Source organism: Dermacentor variabilis, chromosome 11, assembly GCF_050947875.1.
Source record: "Dermacentor variabilis isolate Ectoservices chromosome 11, ASM5094787v1, whole genome shotgun sequence".
NCBI lineage: Eukaryota > Metazoa > Arthropoda > Arachnida > Ixodida > Ixodidae > Dermacentor > Dermacentor variabilis.
Window position 1 is genome coordinate 27209691 of NC_134578.1, and position 22193 is coordinate 27231883.

The following is a 22193-nucleotide window of genomic DNA, read 5'->3' on the forward strand; positions in this document are numbered from 1 at the left end:
AATGCGCCACAGTCCGAGAAGACATCCTTCGCGTGCAGATACAAGTATTTTCCTGCTATAGAGGGCGCGAACATTGCTATTCCTTGAAAGTGAACTTCGAGCAATGCCAGCCTCCTAGTTGAAACAGGTGTTCGTGGCTGATGCGCTTAAGCAGACGACTGGACAGCCGTGGGCAGCTCGCGTACGAACGGCACTGCGGAGCCTGTGTTTAAAGCGCAGCGTGAAAAATCTTCGCGGAACATGGCGTCCACGTCTGGCTGTAGCGCCGGCCGCTACACGTACACGCTAAACGGCTTCGGCCGCGACTTGGACCGGCGTCCCATTGTCTTCCTCGAGCCGTTCTCGGCGTCGCGCGTGTGCAGCCTGTGTGCCGTGGTGCCGGAGCAGACGGCGCTGCTGCCGTGTCGGGACGTCGTCTGCCGAACGTGCTACGATAGATGCCGCGAGATGGACGTCGGCGCCTGCCCGCTCCACACTTCCATGCGGATCAACCCCGACGACATCGAGTGGAGGGTCCTCCCGCTTTCCGACGTGTCCAAGCGAAAGGTAGACCGTCAATCACGTTCAGACGTAAACTAACATAAATACCGAGTTGAATTTTTTCTGTGTAAACGAGGAGGCCTTGTACAACGGCTTGCGTTTTGGTCGTAGAAAGTATTATGAAAAAAAGTTTTCTTACCGCTGTGCTGTGCTTGCTCGTTTGCATTTTGTGGGCCTTATTGTTCAGTTTAAAGTTTGACACTGTTACGTGCCTGTTTTACAAAGAAAAAAAAAGCGAATCTGGATCGTCCTAGTGTGTGTGTTGCACCCTTGGGAAGTCGCAAAGTGTGTCTCAGCCACATTGTTTTGCACATCATTCAGCGCAGCGGGAGCATACAAATGCAATTTCTCTTTCTCTGTTTCTTTCATGCCAAATTCTAGTAACATTTGTGGACTACGCACGGTTACTGTTGTGCTGGAAGGACAGCCGCGCCAGATTTTCATCTGCCGGTGATAGTATCAGATTCGACGGTTGGAAAGATCTGGATTTACTTGGTTTCCGTACACAAGAACGTAACATTGCGTGGTGACTGGAAAAAAGAAGAAAAATCTTGGTTCTTCAAAATTCTGACTAAAGAACGACTTGGCTATGACATGTTCTCTTCTCTCTTCTACGCCGGGACCGTGAAGTGCGTGCACTTTTGGCCTCTTTAGTCCATTTTAGTTGACACCTTTCAGACTTTTTATGTTTAAATAATGTTTGTCATAAGACATGTAAGAGAGAGTTCATGCATGGTAACACAAACCGGCGCGATCATTATAAGCAGACGTTCTCATTGGGAGTGACGTCGCGCCCTAATATTGTGTGAATTTTGCACGAAGACCTTTATGCAAGGTGTCTCGAAAAGCAGGGTTAACATTTTATCTAATTATGAGAAGAAAAAGGATCACAGGGAGTCTTGAATTGATCAACTGTGGGCGAACAAGAGCAGCCGCAAACTGAGGCCAAAGGGACTTGGGAAAGCGTTGCCACGTCATCTGTGGTGTTGTCCCCGAGCATGCGTCTGCCAACTTAAAGGAAGTCACTCAGACTTGCTCACAAAATATATATTGAGTTAAGGCTCTGTCCGCCTCAGACTGGACCAAATTTTACCCAGTCCCACTCAGACTGCCGAGTTGATCCAAGTCTGAGTAAGTATGAGGTATTCAATTCATTAGGAAGTGTGTCGACCTATGTCCTCCAGAATTGTAGAATGCTTGAGCTGATATTCTAAACCATTCATTTTCTCTGCAATGTTGTCAAAATCATGGAATTGTATCAACTAGCGTCCAAATCATACAATTGTTTACATGTGATTCATTTTCGAAAGCAAGCTAAGCTGAATATGATAAGGCATAAGGACACTGAAAATAAAAGCAGGAAGTTTACCGAGAAATTCATTTACTATGCTGTCCGCAGTAATAATAGTTGATTTCTACTCTGGTGATCCAATTGGGAATTTATATTAAGGCTGCATGTTTGTAAACCGAGAGGGCAGAGAGCAGAAAAAACAGAATAGTTAGATACTACGTTACAAAAGTGTAAAAAAATCAAATTGCAAAAGTGAATGAAAACCAGCTCCGGAAGCAACGAAACGTGAGCAAAACGAAAAAAAAAAGTTAGGTGAACCGGAGAATCACACATATGCAGGCAACTGTTCCTGTAACTTCTGAAAGCTTTACCACGTCTATCTATCTCGCATCTGTCTACTCCCCGTCTATCACGCTTCTACACCGACTGAATTCAGGCCAAAAAGAGTCCGCTGCAGTTTTCTTTGCGAATCGCAGCGCAAGGGCTAAGGCACCGCACGCATGCTCCTGACTGCCGGCTCAACGTCTTTGTAAATATTTGCAGGACAGCGCGCGGGGGCATTGTGCGGCTCCGCCACTTTTCCTGCACTTCAAGTGCGCCCATCGGTCGAAGCCGCTGTGGCTCAAAACAAGATAAGGTCGGTGTCTATTCCTGAAAAGTGGAGACTTATGTGCAAAAGTCTCGTGTAGAAAGCACGCTATCGCGTAGAGAGCTCGCAGTGGTGCCTGATAAGCCCCCCCCCCCCCCCTTTCCGTTAAATCTTATTCTGACGATTCACCGCGGCGGATGTGCAAATATCAGTGTTCGGTATTTACAGCTTGAACCCTCCGCACTAGCTCAGTGCTTATGGCGTACTGCTGCCGAGCACGAGATAGCGGTTTGGACTCTAGACCGTAGTGGCCGCATTCCCAAAAGAGCAAGGGAGGGGGGGGGGTGAAATGCTCGCACCCTGTGCTATGGGTGCTCGTAAATTAACCTCTAGGTGATCAAAATGATCCTGGAACTCTCAGCACGTCGTGTTTCATAACGCTGAGAAGTTGTGGAAAAATTAGGTACCGTATTTTAAATTAATAATTTGCAAACCCAGCTGTGAGAGATGCTACAGCTGAACCGGTACCATGCTATGATACTTCTTCTGCTCGATTCTGTACCATTCTCATCATCCGCCATTCACGGCCGCCTGATACGGTGAAAACGTTGGTGAACCGCAGCTCAGCTCGCCGGCGAAGCGTGAGAAGGAAAGGCTTCGGAAGAGAATCGCTGCATTATTCCGGCCGGGAGTAGCTTTTTGTGATCGGACGAGAACGGCTTCATTCCGCATAGCATAGCCGATGGCGACAGGAACGGGGTGGCGCCTGCCAAATGATTCATGCGGTTTAACAAGCGCATACAAGTATAAGCATATAGCATACATATAGGCATACGAGTACAAAGTTCTCTTTCGAGGGTCAAGTACAATATGCACTGTCACAACTCCGCACAAGCGATTCATAGTAATCACCCTCATATTGTCCTACTCTACTCATAGTAAAGACAGTGTGCATGGGCGTGACTTGTATCACCGAACACTCGAACAAATAAACACAAGTGCAACAACCACACAGATAACTTTGAACAAGTGCACCACAGATGTTACCGAAGAATAAAACGGTGCGAAGCTGGGCACCGATAATAATCACAGGTTCGTTGTCGCAGCCTCTATGAGAAATGTTTAAGGATACATGATAATTAAGATTTTCTTACGCGGCGATCCCAGTGGGGCTTTCTGCGATCTCCAGTTGGCTTTGTCCTGCAGCAGCAGCAAAATAATATCTTATGCCGACACATTTCCTCTCGTCAGTTCATGAAATGCTCTGCACTCATCGACTTCGTTTCCGTTCCCGCAGCTCCCAACTCGTTAATCTAATGCGTGCATTCCGCTACCTTATCTGGCCAATCGGACTTCCTCTTATCAGCCAGCCGCGCTCGATCTCCATTTCGCAGTACACTTCGTTTTTCTTACTGGCACGCCTATCATTTTTTTCTTTCTGCCATCGTTGAACGGTCCTCGGTCCTCAGCTCGCCATCTAACACTTATCTTTGCTACCCGCGTAAGTCTGGTCCTATATTGGTGAGTTGTCGCAAAAGAATGGGGCACTGTTCTTTTCAATGTTTGCGAAGCAATTTTAAGGTCCTTTCATTTCGCTCTAATGTGGTGTCGAGGTGCCGGACCTGACTTCGTCATTTAAGCGCGACGCCACGACACAGCAAGATTGTTCTGACATCAATTAGCAATGAGGCTAAGTACGACGACGTTCAATACAGAAAGTAAACGCGTGCGGAGCGCCTTTCTTCTGCCTACTCTCGCGTGTGGCTGATGCAGCAACCGCAAGAATGAAGACAACCATATTGACGTATCATGAAGTATCCATCTCTGGGCACCGAAAAGAACTCTAATTCTTAAAAGCAAGTATTTCAAAAAATCAGTTAGGCTGCTGCATGACTTTCCAGAGTTTTATGTAATGCCCGTAGAGCTTTGTTTGATGAACAGTGGAGGGGGGCAATCAATTGAGTCAGATGTCCAGTGTAAGTACTCCTTTATTGTGCGGATAAGCAAACGAGGATTCCGGTATACATTCCTACCGTCAATTTCGTTCTTGCAGGCCTGGTGCTGGAACGCCAAGAACGGCTGCCCCGTGGTGACCGAGGCATGGGACATGGCCGAGCATTGCTACGGCGCCTGCCAGTACTACAACGTCGCCTGCACGCGGTGCCAGAAGAAAGTACTGCAGAAGGACGTCGTGCAACACTTGAGGGACGGCTGCAGTTCCAACATACTCCGGCAGACTCTGGACACCGCGCCAGAGGACGAGCCACACGACGACAGCTTCGAAGAAGCCCGTGGTGCATGGCTAAACGGGCACTGTGATGACGTCACTTCCGCCATGCCTGAGCTGCTGCAGACGCTCCGAAGGCTACTCAACGAGAACGCCTCGCTGCGAGACGAGATCCGCTCCGTTCAGGAACACGTGACTCACGAGCGCAAGCACTGCCAAGCGGTGCTCACGCAGTGCCTGGAAGGCGTGAAGCTGGAAACTCTGAGTGCCATGAAGGACCACGGGACCGAAGCGAACAATTGGCACAACGGCACCTACTGCCGCATCAGAGAGGACATGGCCAAAATGTCGCTGGACCTGGGGCAGCAGTTGGACTTAATTGCAAAAGAGAACGTTGAGTACCATGACCGGCTTCAAGAGCACGTGGCCATGGAGTCTGCGAGTTTATTGAAGGTTGCCACGAAGACTTTGGAATTCGCGTCGAGCGTTCCCAACATCCAGGAGTGGGTGGTGCGCGGATGGACCGCTCTTAAGGGCATGGCGACGGCGCATGGTAAGGCCTGGTGCTACAGCGAACCGCGGTACTTTCTGGGCTACCACCTGTTACCGGCACTCCTTGTCAGAAGAGACGGTGAGGACAAGGGGTTCAAAGTTCACGCGGGTCTTGAACTCGAGAAAGGAACCAACGACGCTCATCTCGAGTGGCCGTTTCTCAGGAGTTGCAGGATCACTTTTATCCATCCACGGGAAAAACTCCGTGCGCGTTACTTGACGCTGACGCCCGATCTGGAAGCGTTCGCCTCGAAGCTCGCCAGGCCTGACGCCGAGGAGCCCGCGGGACCGCTCTACTCGCTGGGGAACTTTTGCCGCGCGGATGATGTCGAAAACGAGGGCTATGTCAACGCAGACGAAATGCGCGTCCGGTTCGAGGTTATGTTCTGAGCGAAGGCGACTACGGACGGTCAGGAGAATGCAGTGCCACGAACGCATGCACGGCCCTGGGGCCGAACCTCGAAACATTTCAGGAACTGATTGTTTGTGTGCCGATGTGCGTAGTTGTCTGCAAGTGATAGCTCTTGAATCACTCGCTCGGTAATCTGCGGCTTGTATCAACTTGCGAAGGACAACTGGTGTAACCGTTCCGAACTTGTGACTGGTACTGGGACTCTTCATTGCGAGCGCTTAAGTCCGCTTCGACGAGAGAAGCGCGATTACTGGAGCGACGTTGCGCAATGATTTAAAATGGCCACGGGTTAAATCGTTTATCATTAATTCTGCAGTGCGCGTCGCTTCCCCACAAGGCTTGAGCTGTTACTAAAGCAAGCGCTTTGCAATTCGCAGACAAATTTTCTGATGATTAACTTGAATAACATTTTGCGCTTTGTCTAACGGTCCAACCATGACATAAAAAAACAAAAAAACGTTGTGGAGCCATTGTACCCTGTGAAGGTGGCTGACCAGCGAAGCTGCTTTGGTGGCATAAATTATGTTGCTATAGAGTTTTGTTGGTATGTAAATAGACATATAATTATGTATACGTAATTTTTCCGAAAAACAAGGAAATGTACAATCCTTTGTTTTCTCTTCTCTCTTTATTTTCTCGTGATATTGTCACGCAAATACATGCTGCTGGGCTAGTCGGTTCATATTGCTGAGTAGACCATACATATGATAGCTGTGCCGGAAACGAGGAAGTACGGAAGGGCACAAGGGGAGCGCCAACTTCCGACTGTTTAATCTATATTGCATAACATGCAATGTATACACGCAGGCGAATGTGCGACATGCAAAAACAGCTCAAGTCGCGAAACACACTAATCACATCCAGCCATCGAAAAAACCTTCGTTCTGCGTGCAAAAGTAAAACTGATGCGTCGCTAATACAAGACGAACCTCGCTCTTTAATATTAAACGCCTCTAACAGTTCACGTGCCGTGGTGTCCCTGCGTCTTTCAAGAATTCGTATCTGGTCCAGTCGTGGCTCACACTGATGTGAATTGCAATGCTTAGGCAAATGTGGTTCGTCTTTATCTTTCAGTGTCAGCTCATGTTCCCGCGCCCCCGGATTTACGCATCGCCCAGTTTGGCGGACATATGTCTTAACGCAAGACTGTGGAAACTCGTACTCCACTCTAGTAGCACATTTTGTGTACGGCTTGGCGTGTACTTTAAAACAGCTACGTTTCTTGCTCCCATTTCTATGTACATCCGCGTTTTGATTAAGGCACCACTGCGTAGCTTGAAGAGAAAGGTCTTTAGCCCAGTAGGCATTGGCATTATCTCTTGTTCAGAAAAAGTTTATTTCAACAAGGGATGATACGAACACTGACTCACAATCACATCACAATTCTACCAGGATGATAACATGCACAAAGTACGATACATTGTATACACGGTACTTTTTCAAAGTAGTGTTCGCTCCAAAGCAAGCAAGCACTTTAAAACGCTCGGTGCATGCAAGCCACCTCGTTTCTTTGTCTTCCTTCTCTGGGACAGTTCGTGCTCTGAGGCGCCGTGTTAGAGCGCACTATGTCCGGGACCGGAACCACTTTCCTCGGCATTTTCCTCGTAGCGCGGAACGTAGAAATCGCGCGATTTCGTAGCGACTTCTCTAGCATTTACTGGCCAGCGCACAAACGTGATCGTCGTTTTACATAGGCCGCACAAAATAACCGGACATACGTACTATGGCATAACAAGTAGTCGCTGATGTCACCATCTGTGTTTCTCTCGTCACTTCTGCATGAACCAACAATTGCCATGGCGTACGTTCGCGTCGAACGGCCGGCGTAGAAACCACGTCATTGTCTCCACGCAGTCATCATCAATGCGGTCGTCGTCGTCGTGCTGATGTCGTCACAGACAGGCACGCTCGCGAACCACGCACACAACTGCTCAATTTATACAGGCAGGTTGGTGAACCTGCTATCGCTTTGTGGAACCAGAAAAAAAAAATGCTAGACAGCCAAGTACCTCCAAAATGCTTCGCTTAATCTTGATTGCCACAGTGCTTGGGATGTGCTAAATGTCTGTGTTTTGTTGCGTTCGTTATTACGTTTTGTGCGGCTAGCTCCAGTCAGCGGCTGCGTGCAAGAAGTAAGATTGCAAGAAGACACTTTGGGACCTGAACTGTTACAAATTATCGGCTGTTGGCAATAAAAGTATCCTCTTGTTTCAAAGAAGCACTGTGTGTACTCTTCAGCTCAGTCTCTCGGTAAATGGAACTGGTGATAAACTGAACTTCCTTACTTGGTCACTTGAGTTCCGTTTAACGAAAGTCCGCTGTATCTTTTATATTATTTACTGTTTATGTGTCCTTATCACTGAGAAATTCTCCGTCTGACAGCTTCAAGCTTACCTTGCTTGATAGACTTTTCGCGCATTTATCTTGAGATAGTTCGAACATACCTTTTTACGTTATCTTATATTGGTCGATACACCGCAGTGGGTATGCGTCATTGTTTCTCAGGCCATCATCATCAGCAGCAGCGGCAATCCCCGACGAAGATCTGACAGTCTGTGAAACCAACCAACCTGTGATCTCAGCTTCTGGATCGAGGGATGCAGTTACGATCAACATTGTGAGAGTTTTGTACATGATATCGAAGCTCCTTTTGCGACGAGTGTCTTCAACATCATGGTTCCAACGGAATGGGTTGTAACATTTCTTCACCGTATTAAAAGCGAGCCTGTTGTGGTGCCGTAGCCGTCGAATTACCGCTGTCGTTGTGTGTGTTTGCGTTTTTTTTTGTCGTCACACGGAGGCTCGCGTAAGCCAAGCGATTTCTTGACTTTCACAGATACGTTTGTAGACCTTTAAGTCTCTGAAGAACGTTAACCGCTGTCGCATAGCCAGCTGCCTGCAAAACCCTTTGCATATCATTGATTTATGCATTGCATGGCTTCCGCATACCTATTGCTCTTCTTTTGCTTAAGGTATGCTTCCGAATGGCATCCTCTGAGCAACTCCTTGCACGTGTTGTCCCTATAGTCGCTTCGCCCTTGTTAGATTTTGGAGGACCTGAAAGAAATTCTGTGTGTTTGTGCACGATCACATCACTGTTAGAAGACGGCTTAAGTGAAACCAGTTTTTCTAAATAGTTAGCACATGTTCCCTTTGCATTTTCATTTCTGCGATTACAACAATTTGAACCTGTTCACTACGGAATTACTTATACGGCGTTTCATGGTGCAGAATTCTATTGGAATTCTCCACCATGAATTTACAAAGAAGAAAATTATTTTGAATGTCTACGGCGCGCCTCGGCCAATATTTCTCGCGGGCGCATGCCATACTTTAAAGGTAACCGCTACAGGTGCGCTTAACCTTGCGAAGAAATATTTCGCGCGAGTACCATCTTTTAAAGTTTTTAAGCTATCTATCGTCACACATGCCACCGCAATAGAAGAGTCATAGCTTGACAATTTTGAATCAAAAAAGAAACATGGACTGGATGTACAATTGACAGGCCCTCCAGAACCAGCAGCTTTGTGTAGTTCAGGAAAAGTAGGAATTAGGTGCGTTGTAGTAGCCTTCGATGAGAACAAATAAACTTGCATTCGAGCAATGAGACCTGTAACGAGCAACGAAATGGCAAATGACAAAAAGATGCCAACCTGCATTATGGAGCAACATACCATGAGTAGTTGACTTTGTAGTTGAAAATGAGGAGAAAGGATGGAGTTGGCCAGTCTGGCAACGCTGCTGATCAGATGATGTTAACGCTACCTATTTATTCCTGACCTCTGTCCTTTGTCCAATTCTTTCTCCATGTGCTACAGGCATTGACAGCAGGTTCAACAATTGTTGGTAGGCGTCTACAGCGCCTACTGCGTCCCTCAAGAACAATCCTTATTTTGGAGCGCCCCAAGAGATTTCCTTTTAGTTTCGCGTTCCCGCACCCAACATTAAGCAGGGAGCACGCGATGGTCTGACAGAGAGCAAGCACGGACTGTACCTGGCCATCCGCCTGGGCCGCGTTCGAGCATCTGAGCCTGAGTGCCTGCCATGAAAATGAAATCCAGAACCTTGCGACAACTTGAAGACTGGGCTGTATGGAGCGTAATTTCACGGTGAACTTCGCCCGGCAGGAATAGCCGCGCCGGCACGAAGCCGATTGTTCGCTGGCTTGGCTGCATGGAACGAAAGAAACGGGTTCACCGCTCCGCGTTCGCCTTCTCGCTGTTAGTGTTGCCAGACTTCGATTACTGCGGTTTTCGAACGCAATATATATATATATATATATATATATATATATATATATATATATATATATATATATATATATATATATATATATAATTTATTTATTAATAGATACTGTGATATTCAACAAGATCTTAGAGGCGTGGTACACGAGTAAGTTTACAAAACAAAATAAACACAAAAATAGGGAACTGCACTAAAAAATTTCTTCACACAAGCGCAAAAAACAGGTGCAAAAACAAGTGCTTCCACGTTACTTCAGCGATCTTTCCCAATCATACAGTCAAACAGTCATATTACTAACAATCTCAGCAAGTGCAAAAATTCTTTTTTTTTATTCAGGATATGTCTCGAAAAGTGATAATGAGTCCTGTGTTACAGTTTTATCGGCGAGATTATTCCAACCTACTAAAGTTCTAGGATAAAATTTATATTTGAAGCAGTTGACACGTGTTGTTGCCGCTCATCATTCTAGCGTTGAATTTCATTTCTCCTCTAGCGTCGTAATGGAGAGACCGCGTTGACAGGGGTATGAGCATTTGCTTAAGGGGGTATGAGCCATTCATTGTCCTACGTGACGGAGGCATTTAATAAGAGAAGTGATACGCGAATGTGTGTGCCTAAGTGCCTATATCGTCACGATGACCACATATCAGGAGAAGAAGTATGTCAGTACCTTCGTTCAAATATCTGGGTCACATTTCTGCCCTGCGCTAAATAGCTTCGCTGGTCATCCATTTTCACGGAATGCAATGGCTCATGAATTGCAGCGCACGAGGGACCGGCAGACGAAAGAGAACTACGCTCTCTAATCGGTTTAAATAATACGCTTCTTAAAAACAAGAAGCGTATTTTTACTCCTCCTCCTCTTCCCTCACGTGAAGGTTGATGCAACAGAATGCCGTGTGCAGTGACTGACACCCTCACATCCCTCCGGGACCTCGCGCGCGACGGAAGATGGCGCGCTTCCTACCCGCGCCTTCCCTCCTTTGCGCTCGCGAGACTGAGCCGTCATAGTCGGCTCACCCTCGCACGCTTTCACTTGCAGATACAGCATACGGTGCGCGATGACGATGCCATCGCCCTTGAAACATCCCGGCTATGACAGGAATGCGCCTGGAGTGTCCATATGATCGCGATCGCAATTAAAAGGGTAATTTCATCCGCAGCATTCAAGAGGATTCTAAGGTCCAGTGTTGGAGAGAAGCTCCTCCAACGGTGTTCAATTACATCTTGCGGGCAGCATGTTGGTCTGACTGACGCAGCACGTAAGGTAAAGGCTGCTACGCAGAAGAAACAGCACCACGTCAACTAACTGGCATCTCACGACAGGGGCGCAATGACGCCCGCCGCCAGCGGTGCTGCAGGTGCAAAGCCTCTATTTCGGACAAGAATACATGGAAGGAAGTCCGTCAGCTTTCATAGTTCCGTGCACGCTGTTGTCCGTTCCACCCGGACAGCCGCGTGCACCAGGTTTTGTGTGCACGCAGCTGTCGAGCGGTCCGTACCGCACGTAGGCGTTTATATAGAGTCTTTCGGCGGGCCAATCTCGAATGCTGGCTAATAATGTGGGCCGATCCCGAAGGTATCAATGTCATAACGCGGGCCGTTCCCGTGGCTGCGTGCATTCTAAAGATCTGGGCCACTCCCGAAAGTTGTGGAGTCTAAAAACGGGTCCTTTCCGTGGGCACGCGCAGTCGTCACGCGTCGGCGCTGCTTAGCGCCGTGGTGCGCATGACTCGAAGTCCGCCGTCAAGCGCTTTTAGCCGCCGTCGCAAAGCGGGATCTATCTTTGCGTCAGGAACACTTCCGATCCGCGTCGGAACCATAGAAAAGTACACTGAGTTTCCTGCAAGTCATATTTGGCGTCTTTTAATGCCGCAACTATAGTGCACGCCGGTGTAGCGCGGAAACAAGAATGCAAGTAGAGGCACAACCTCCTTGTTTGGCGTGTCGTAGGTGCGGAAACCGGAAGCAGCGGTCATCCACGTCAATATCTAATCAAAATTTTATACGGCGCACCGTGGTGGCATTCAGTGGCCGGAGCTCTGTGGGCACTGCTCCGCTGTAGCGTCCGCAACGAAAGCCGTTGGAGAAGGATCGGAAGCACTCAAGAGGAGATAAGGTGCGATCTCTGATTGCCGAAAACTCCGGTGTCACTGAGCGCATTGAAATACTCTTCGCTTCACATGTTTTCAAAAATAGTGTACTTTATTGCGAAACGCATTTCACGACTTCTATAAGAAGAGGCAGTTTCACTCGAAAGGCGAAGCATCGCTCGCAGTCGCAAATCAGTAGAGGGATATGCGAAGCAAGGTTAGTAGCTTTATCGGCCGGATAAACTTGGAAACAATCGCTTACTAACTAAACGAACAATCATGGTGGCAGCACACACAGACAAACATGAAAGCATTACACTCGATCAGCGCGGGCTATCTCTGCCGAAACGCTGGGGTCACGAAGCGCGGCGGAAGCAACGAGGGAGATGACCTTCGTGCATCTGTCGCTCCAACGCAAACTGAGCGGCGAGAACGCAGCACGACAATGTGTCAGGTCGACTTTAGCTAGAGGTTGAATCGCCTTTCTTTTTCAGTTGGCGCTGTGGTATCTTTCTTGAAAATTAGGACATTCGGGAAGTAAAGAGCGCCAGCTTGTATGGAATCAGCGAAATAAGTTCTCGCTATAATGAGCAGCTTGCGCATAAATTAGATAGATATGGGAAATTATTATAACGAGAGAATTAATCCATATTTCCGCGTAGTGTGTACCGTAGCCTGTACGCATCAATACACTGACAGCAGCAGGAGGAGGAAGGAATAAACTTTTATTGTACAACCAGCACTTTATGATGGCCGGGCCTAAGCCTCCCATGAAGGGACGACGAGGGCTTGCCTCGCCGCCGCCTCGCGGGCGTGCTGGGCCGCCCAGGTTTGGTGGTCGAGGGCGGAGCTCCGCAGAGCCTCATACAACCTCGACGAGAGAGTCGTGGTGTTATTCTGTGTGTACTGCGCTGGGCACTCCCACAGCATATGCGGAAGCGTAGCCGGGTGAATGCCACAGCACCGGCAGTTGGAGGTAGTGTAGGCGTCTGGAAATATAAGGTGGAGGCGGGCGGGTGAAGGGTACGTGTTTGTAGCAGACGCAGGGTGGTAGCCTGCGCCCGGCTGAACTTGGGGTGAGGCGGGGGAAGGTACGGCGACTGAAGTAAAATACCTTAACGAGATCGTTATAAGTTGTCAGATTGTCCCTGGTGTCCAACTCATCTGCAGTGACTCCGGCGCGGTTGACTAGGCCTCGCGTAATGGAGTGGGCGACCTCGTTGAGATTGGGGAGGTTTGGGTGGACGGGGCCCGCATGGGCCGGGATCCATGTTAGGGAGATTATGCTGTCTTTAAAGTGTGGTGCCTGGCAGAGGATGCGAAGAGCTTGGGGAGAAATACGGCCTTTGCTGAAGTTAGTGACGGCTGAGTGAGAGTCACACACGATGGTGTGACAGGTGGGATCTAATGTGGCCAGGGCAGCAGCATAGACAGTAGTTTTTTTCTTTGCATCAGGCTATTTACTGCTGTACCGCTGGTGAAATCACAGCAGCACATGTTAATGCTATCCGAGCCGCTGCAAAATAGCGTTGTACTGTAAAAACAACGAAATACCTAAAACAATTTAGAACCATCCTGTCTACCGCAAAGGAAAAGCGAGCATTCCAAGTGCCACTCGCTTTGCAGCCGTTGATATTGAGGTTTAAAAATACGACACGTGCCAAACGCCACGTTAATCTCTGATGTAGTTGCAGCTAGTGCGGATTCTTTCAAGAGCTAAGAGCAGACGCAAATGTTAGAAACACGCCCGCCGTCTTATGTACAAATATACCAGTGTTGTGCTCCCCTTGGAAGCACGAAGCATGCGTTAAACTAGGCCGTTTAGTTCCTCGGTTACTCTGCGCTGACGGCCTGTGGTTTATCCTCTTGGCTTCTCCGTTGTGTAACTTCGAGCGCGCAAACAGAGACGAAAAGAGAAAGCCGGGAGTCGATGCTATAACTATGCTTAGTGCTGGAGTATTCGAAAAACTTCTTGGGCACGAGATTCGTAAGACGGTGCGCTCTGTTTGCGAAGTCATTGTATGATTAATTGGAACACTGTTTGAAGGCCCCTAGACATTGACGTTCATGTGGAATACGTACGTACGTGATATTTATTGCTCCAATCTCATATGAAATGTAGGTGGTTAACTAGAGATCCGAATCACACCTCGTCATGCTTCCGGTCTGCCACGGACGTTTGGGCACCCTTTGTATTTTATTGTCCTATGGGTGATTCGGCGCATGAACTAAATGACTATTAGGCGATGTAACTAACCTATATCAGATTCATTGCATTTAGGTGACCAGAATTTTATGTTGACAAGGTGAAAACAGGAACCTAATCTTGTTTGTTCTATTTGTGTGCTTCTAGCGCGTGGCTGTCGTGTCAATCTCTTCAGCCAGACACTGTTGGTTTAAGCTATCAGCCTTCTTAGCGCCTTCGTTATCGTTTCGTCTTCAATACGCGTTGAAAGCTCCGCAAACGAAGAGTCAGCAGACACCAAAGCAAGAGTCCACAATTTGGAGACATTGGCATGGTGGCTGGAGCGCGCTAAATCGCAGCACTGTCTGTAGTGCTTGATGAAGGCCTGGGAACTGTCCACTAAGTACTGAGTGGCTCGTCCACAGTGTTTTTTCACTTGATGAACAGCCGGCTCACAGACAGTCCTGGAGCGAGCGATGTACTTAGTGACACCCTCGTCGCTCATGTAGACGGTGTGGTAGGCAAACAGCCGCGTCTGAAGGGGCAATAATTTGTAGCTGGAGTAACGCAAGTTTCGAGGATATTCAGCGCAATGAAACCTGCTAGGTAACACGAAGCTTCCAAAAGAAACCTTGCTTTTGCGCTGTGCATTCTGGACAAAGGCCGGGATACTGAAATTCGGCAGTGCAACGATCAGCTCGTCGATATCCACGTGGACGTAGTACTTCATTTTGGGCAGGGACCTGAAAATACAGTCGTACAGGGCGGGCATCTGGCCATGCGCGTGCACGTGTTCGTGTTCGGCAGCGGTGTCGACAATAAGCTTGAAAGGGACTAAAGTCAGGTCGACTCCCATGGATTGCATCCAGGCGACAAGGAGCTTCAAGTTGGAGTTCATATTGAGGTCGTAGAAGTAGAACGTTCTCGCCCCCGCAACCCTGTAATGTACAATGAATTCAACTATCTTCCAGAGGCTTACAGCACCGAAAAGCGGCCTAACACATACGGCGCAACACGTTTCTTTAGATTCCTTCGGTAGATAATGCACCTTCAGCCAGCGGAACGATGCGGCATTTGAAACTCTAGCCGCGATTGCAACCTGGATGTAGTCATCGGCTGGCCTTGTCCCGTTAGGTGGCCGGCACGTGATCAAGGCATTCTTGAAGCTCGGGTTAAAGTAGGTCCACATTATTCTAATGTGGGCTTTGTGTGTGATTGTCTCGTTCGAGGTCCGGATAATGCACTGCAGAGGTGGGTGTTGGATGGGAGTGCCGTTAGATTTCGGCTCATGGCTCCGCACGAGGCTGCTGACTATGATTTTGCGCCTCTTGTCGGTGGCGACGAAGGCGGAGAAGACGTGGATGTGTTCGGTGACGGCGTGCCACGACTCGTTCTCTGTCCTCGGAAGTACTTTTGCCGAAAGGCGGAGCGCATGCGCCAGCTTGTCGTCCCACAGTCTGAAATGGCGCTCCGCTGTAATGTCTTTCCCGGCTGGACAGGCTGTCCCTGCGAGTAATGAACAGCATAAAGTCAATTAGTAAGAATAGTCGTCTGAATCGGTGAGCTGTCATTGCAACTGCGTGCTTGCGATGCCTGTCTTACAAAGCGATATTCGCTGAAGACTACATGTCGCCAGCTTATACGGCGTCCATATGAATATTTAGATGACGCGCAATGATGAAAATGAAAAATTCAGATGTCACGTAATAAAGTTGAAAGTGGGGGAGGGGCTGAGGGTGCAGTCCAAGCAGTTCACTAAGTAAAACTGTGGGATGACTGCCAATAGGTAACTAGGACCATAAATTACTCGAATAGACAGTTTACCAAACTTGACAAATTGTCATTGCCTGCACTGGCTTTGTACTTTCGCTGAGTAGTGCCGAGTATGGATGCTGTTCATGCGATTGAAAAATAGGTGACCCTTGTTGGTCATGTAACTGTATCAATAAACGTTCATGAATAGTTGCAAAATGAACGAGGACATTCTAATGAATGCAGCCCGAGATAAGTCATCACTCATCACTTCATCTAGGAATATCGTGGACGACATAACTGTCAACGAGCAGAAGTAGATGTCATACCAAAAGCGTCAAATCAGCATCCTTTCCGGTGAATGTTGCGGCTGCCGTAGTGAGGTCGCCATTGAATCATTTAACTAGCAAACTGTACTGTGCGCCTCTAATTTTTCGAAGCGGTAAATTTCGTTGGCTCTTTTCCGGCATTTTCGTAAGCGTTGAGCGCAGCTCTTAGCCGCCCGCTCCTGCAGCTAGCGTCGGCGTTGTCCCTCGTAACCGAGCGAACGAACACAGCGAAGGATGAAAGCGAGCGCGGAGTGCGGTGCAAGAATAAATTCCGCAATAACGAAAGGCGCGCGAGGAGAAAATAGGAGGAGGAGGGTGCAGCGGAACGATGAGACGGAAAACAGGGCAGGAGAGTCTGGCGAAAGTGTGAGAAGGAAAGCGCAATGCGGCGCAAGACGGCTTTGCAGCGGCGAGGGCTACGAGATGGCGCCAGAGTAGCGCGCGTCGTCTGTGTGGAAACAAAGCGCTGCATGAGCGGAGGTCTGTCTGCGGCGGCTGCTGCGAATGGCGCCCACACGTCAACCACGCGCTGCCTCTCGTGATCTCCCATTAGCGAGTCCGTCGTGCCACACTTCGCTCCGTTTGGAACGTGCCGCACGAGACAGATTGTCCACGCCAGCCAATAACATCGCGAAATGAAAGCGCGTATACAGCGGCGCTCGACCTACGCATTAGGTAGTATCGTAATCGTCAGATAATTCTTTTAACCCTTTAAACTCCTTTCGCCAGCATCGCGTCACATGCAAGGCGTTGAAGTGGTTGCGCAATGTGAGGAGGGTACCGTGGAGGCGGAAATGAGGCACAGAATACAATGTAGTGGCAAAATAGGAGTAAGGAAAAAGCACAGCCGGAACTTAGAGGCATTACCAAGACAGAGCACGTGTGCGCCGCTGGGCTGGCGTCGACAGGGCGTAGTGCCGCGCACAATTGGCAAGTACAGTACAGGCACGGCTGGGATGGGACGGCAACACAAGCTGCAAGACCCTCACCTCCTTTCATTCACGCGTGCGCGTCCAAGTATGGCGTTTGAAAGATTCAGCTGAGGATCCGCGTCTGTCGCTCGCTAACACGCCGCATGCTTCCCAGATGTGCCGCGCGCTTGCATTTCCTTCGTCCTGATGTCGTCGGTATAAAAATGCGTTCTCAACACCTTTATACCCATGCCTAAATAAAACGAAAGAAAAGGAAGTTCATGCGGAAGCAGATCATCTTACTTATGCTGCCAAGATGGATGAGGCTAAGCACCGTTGGGGCAATCCGACAATGTACGCGTGGAATACCAGCAATATCTACGCCGTCGACATGAACGTCATCTCTGTGGTCACGCACCTTTTATTGAAGAGAATAAGCCTAGCAGGCCATGTCGCGCCAATATATATATATATATATATATATATATATATATATATATATATATATATATATATATATATATAGACGCACGAGCTACGCGGATGTTCGAGTAGCTTAATGAAAAAAGAGAGCGCTACGAAGACAAGGACGAAAGAACAACGAGTACGACAGACAAGCGCCTTGTCTGTCGTACTCGTTGTTCTTTCGTCCTTGTCTTCGTAGCGCTCTCTTTTTTCATTAAGTATGCTCAACCAACTCGCCCACATCAAGCTTCTGCTGGTTCGAGTAGCGCTCATTTTCAACTGACAGCTTCGGCGAGAAACGTGGCACGTATAAATAGAATGAAGCGTGTATGCTCGCCGCATTCACGTATCCTCTCATAAATTCAGTTTTTTTTCGATAGCGCGATTTATTGCTTTTGTACGCAAAGTTCACCAAACCCGGATGTGGGTTCGCCTTTAATAATCTCTGTAGTTAGTTGGTCCGGGCTCTTGTCGACAACCATTGTATTATGAAAAAAAATATATATATATATTTCACAGCCATTCACTTTGCAATGAAGGTCAAGAAACCCTGTATTTTTGATGTCAAAGTTGTAACAAAGTTCCCTGAGTCGGTCGGCAACGCATCTACCCATTTGACCCCAGTCACTTTGTCCGACACATAATGAAGAGTATGCGATAAATAACATGCTCCGCGCAGTCGAAAAAGTTGGTCCCGTGAACTATTTCTCGGAACTATGAATTACTGAAAAAGAGGGCACAGTGAAGGCGACACAGCCCCAGTAGCTCATCATGTGAAGGTCACAGTACCTTCACGTTAGAGCGCATGATTATTCATGGTAGTGTGCATAAGTGCGACTGGACGAGGACGAAGAAAGAAACAGATACACGGAAGCGCTGTGTCTGTGTATCTGTTTCTTTCTTCGTCCTCGTCCAGTCGTGCTTATACACACTACCATGGATTCTAACCAACTAGCGCGCCAACATGTTTTAACCAAGCATGATTATTATTATTTTCAAGTTGTGACAAACTCCGGGGAATCCCAGCATACTTTCGTTTTGCCGTGACAGCGGGTGGAGTGTCACGACGTTGCCCACATCTAACCAAGTTTATGCTCCTGACAGAATTATTGATCATAATTTTTTGTAGAATTGCCCTTTGGAAGCAAAATTCGCGAAACATGTGAGTCACAGCGCATATCTTCTATCCTAAATTTTTTGGCTGTTGTATGCGATTAGCCTTCTTTGGGAACTTCAAGCACTTTTCGGTACGCCCTTCCGTATCTCAGTATCTCCCGCCCGCTTGGGCCACTGCGTGTGGCCAAAAAGTACGTGCAGAGTAGACAACTTGAGCAATCGGGTGCATCAGAATGGAGAACTTGGGCTATTTGTTAGGGGTAACTGGGCGTATGACAACAGGTATGTAACATTCTCAAGAATTGGCATGGGCCGCTATGTAGACGCCCCGACAGACAAGCAGCACAAAATGCAAGAAGTAAAGAAGTCGACAACAGAAAATTGTTGAAGTCAGATGCAGAGAACTTAAAGGTAGGCATAAAAATAGACGAGCGTGCAGCAAGAACTAAAGTGAATCAATATGGAAACAGAGCGTGTATTGTGCGAGAAGCGTTGAACTGTACAGAAGTGAAGAAGCTGTCGGTAAAGCTGTCGGCTACATAGAGGTGAGGAATTTGGCAATACGTTGTGTGACGAAATCGCTTCAACGCTAACTGCATTGAAAAAAGGAAATTAATTTCGACATTAATCATTACATGGGTTCTCTCTAGACATCGGTTATCTCAGGTTCCACATGGGTGTGAAGGCTGCCGCAGAGCGTGTCGGATGACTCTAGGACCCATGTAGTCAACGTGAACATAAATATTCCCGTGGAGATCATTCGCGATAATCGTCTAAGTCAGTGATAGTTTTCTATAATTCCGCTGTAGTATGATGGCATTAAGCATTTAAAGAAACAAACCGCCCCACTAACGAGGCGAACGTTCAGAAACATATCGCTGACTTCGATAGTTATTTCTCAAAATATTTCTACCAGAATATTCTCCCGTTGATTTTTCGTGCTCAGAAATGCGTTTCAGCTGAATATCGATTAGGATTGAAGTTTCGTAGCCCTCCACGTACAGTTCAGGTCCGACAGATCTTCGGCAGGTGGCGTTGCAGGAGCAGATGATTCCGGAAATCCGTTAGGCGTCAGCGGTGTCACGAGGCGCTCCACGTTGTACGTGGTGTGCAACGTGGCTAGCAAGCCCGCAGCGCCAAAGAGGACCACTAGTATCAGCTGTCGCACTGCACCGTGAGTTAACAGAGTATTAGCACAAATTTTATAGATGCACGCACATGAGTCAATATTCATGGAGCATTAAAAAAGATAAGCGTTAAGGAAGGCTATTGAAGTTAAAAAATGCGGAATTCTAAGCTGTAGAAATGAGCAGCTGAGCTGGTGACGATGTCTTGTGACGCTCAGTTAAGTGCAACAATGGCGGAATGCCTTTCGCTAAGCCCATGCCGTGAAGGCGCCAATATTGGCTATTGGGCAGGAGTCGTTCGTATTTTTTATTTTCTTCGGCTGACTCACTCGCGGGACGAAATAAGGTTTCTATGATATTTCCCTTGAACAAAACATCAGAAAATGCCGCTATCAGCGCTCCTGCGCGTGGCTGTACTTTCGGAGTTCAGCTATTTTTGTATACTGCTATTATCGCACCAATTATAAATACAGCATTATAACAGAGCTCATGCATTACCTGAAATGTACAGTGCTCACGATCGAGAGCCTACGAGATTGGGACTGGATTTTTGTTTCTTCATAGTGCACATTCTGGTAAAACTATTACGTTCTTTTGATGCTGCGATCCCCACCGCAGGGGTACACCAGTGCATTTAGGTGTTAAAAAAGACTGTCTATGAAGTGCACTCGCTAGCACTTTTCGTCGGCAGTCATTTATTGAAATGCCAATCAGCTTCTACTTGGCGAGAATCATACCATCTACACATGTTTACACCTTCACGTGCGTGTAAATGGCGCTCGGTTGGCCTATATGGCTAATGTACTCATGTTTAAGGTGAACGATCGAATCGTTGGCGTGTACCAAAGATAGCATCGTGTTTGCCGAATTTTTCTAGCAAATAAAAACGATGATAGCGGCGACAGACGGCACAAAAAATTACAACTAATGATCTTTCGAAGCTGTCGCTGCCAATTCATTTTGTCGGATACTTCTGTGCGTATAAGACCGCCAGAATTATTACGCCGTTTTCAAACAAGTTTTTTCTCGTTGCACGTCTATAGTTAGAGCTCGTTGTCGCGTGTTATAAAATTTTCAAAGCCCTGAGGTTAGGGTTGCTACCCATAGAAGAAGCAAGCACCGTTAAGGGCGTAAGAGATTTTTAGAGTGTACTTATGTACTTAGACAAAACCACAAGTGGGTGGGCAAGGAAAGCTTCCCTTTAAACGAAAGCTTTACCATCTTCATTGCACAGGCCTAATGACATTGATTCTCCACGACAGTACTGCATTATATAAAAGAAGACAAGAAACCTTATCAATTAGTTGCACCACTGCTGACGACAACTTGCACCTACGTATGTCAACGTAACTGCGAACATGGAGAACGCCACTGTGAACGCGTTGCTGCCATCATGCGTTCTGCTTCTGTCGGTGCCTCCTAATACGTTTCCACGAACACGCTAGCCCAAGGGCCGCCCAAAAGGCCTACTTGATTAACCATAGGTTGGAATACGTATGAGCACTTACTATTCGGTAGGCAGATATGTCCGTGTAGCTTAGTAGCTGAGTCGAAGCCGAGGGCCGAGTCGGACGGCTTCCCCCCTGGGGTCATTCTGCGGCTCCGTTGATGTTGAAGACGCTCGTCGCAAAAGCAGCTTCGAAATCATGTGCAGAACGCGTACAATGTTGGTCGTAACTGCATCCCTCGATCCAGAACCAGAGATCACAGGTTGGTTGGTTTCACAGACCGTCAGATCTTCGTCGGGGAATGCCGCTGCTGCTGATGATGATGATGGCCTGATGAACTATGACGCCTACCCACTGCGGTGTATCGACCAATATAAGATCACGTAAAAAAAGTATGTTTGAAGCATCACAAAATAAATGCGCGAAAAGTCTATCAAGCAAGGTAAGACGTAGAATTTCGCGGTGATGAGAACATATAAACAGTAAAGAATAAAAAAGAAATAGCGGACTTTCGTTAAACGGAACTTAAGTGACCAAGTAAAGAAGTTCCGTTTATCGCCAGTTCCATCTACCGAGAGACTGAGCTGAAGAGTACACGCAGCGCTTCTTCGAAAGGGGCGGATACTTTATTGCCAACAGCCGATAATCTGTAACAGTTCAGGTCCCAAAGTGTCTTCTTGCAATCTTACTTATTGCACGCAGCCGCTGACTAGAGCTAGCCGCACAAAAGGTAATTACGAAATAAACAAAACACAGACGTTTAGCACATCCCAAACACTGTGGCAATCAAGGTTACGCGAATCATTTTGCAGGCACTTGGCTAGCTAGCATCTTTTTTTTGTTCCACAAATCGATAGCAGGTGTACCAACCTGTCTGTATAAATCGAGCAGTTGTGTGCGTGGGTCGC

At 47.7% G+C, this 22193-nt stretch overlaps 2 protein-coding genes across 2 annotated transcripts; one reads left to right on the forward strand and one right to left on the reverse strand.

The window, feature by feature from the left end:
- Positions 1–149: 149 nt before the first annotated feature.
- LOC142563066 (uncharacterized) lies at positions 150–7896 on the forward strand. The gene is made up of 2 exons (XM_075673578.1): positions 150–546; positions 4474–7896. Exons 1-2 carry the CDS (start codon positions 241–243, stop codon positions 5587–5589), a joined length of 1422 nt encoding a protein of 473 aa, XP_075529693.1. The 5' UTR covers positions 150–240; the 3' UTR covers positions 5590–7896.
- Positions 7897–14041: 6145 nt separating this feature from the next.
- Positions 14042–21573, reverse strand: LOC142563115 (uncharacterized). The gene is made up of 3 exons (XM_075673650.1): positions 21346–21573; positions 19713–19877; positions 14042–15643 (listed from the first exon to the last, which is right to left on the reverse strand). Exons 1-3 carry the CDS (start codon positions 21428–21430, stop codon positions 14349–14351), a joined length of 1545 nt encoding a protein of 514 aa, XP_075529765.1. The 5' UTR covers positions 21431–21573; the 3' UTR covers positions 14042–14348.
- Positions 21574–22193: the final 620 nt, after the last annotated feature.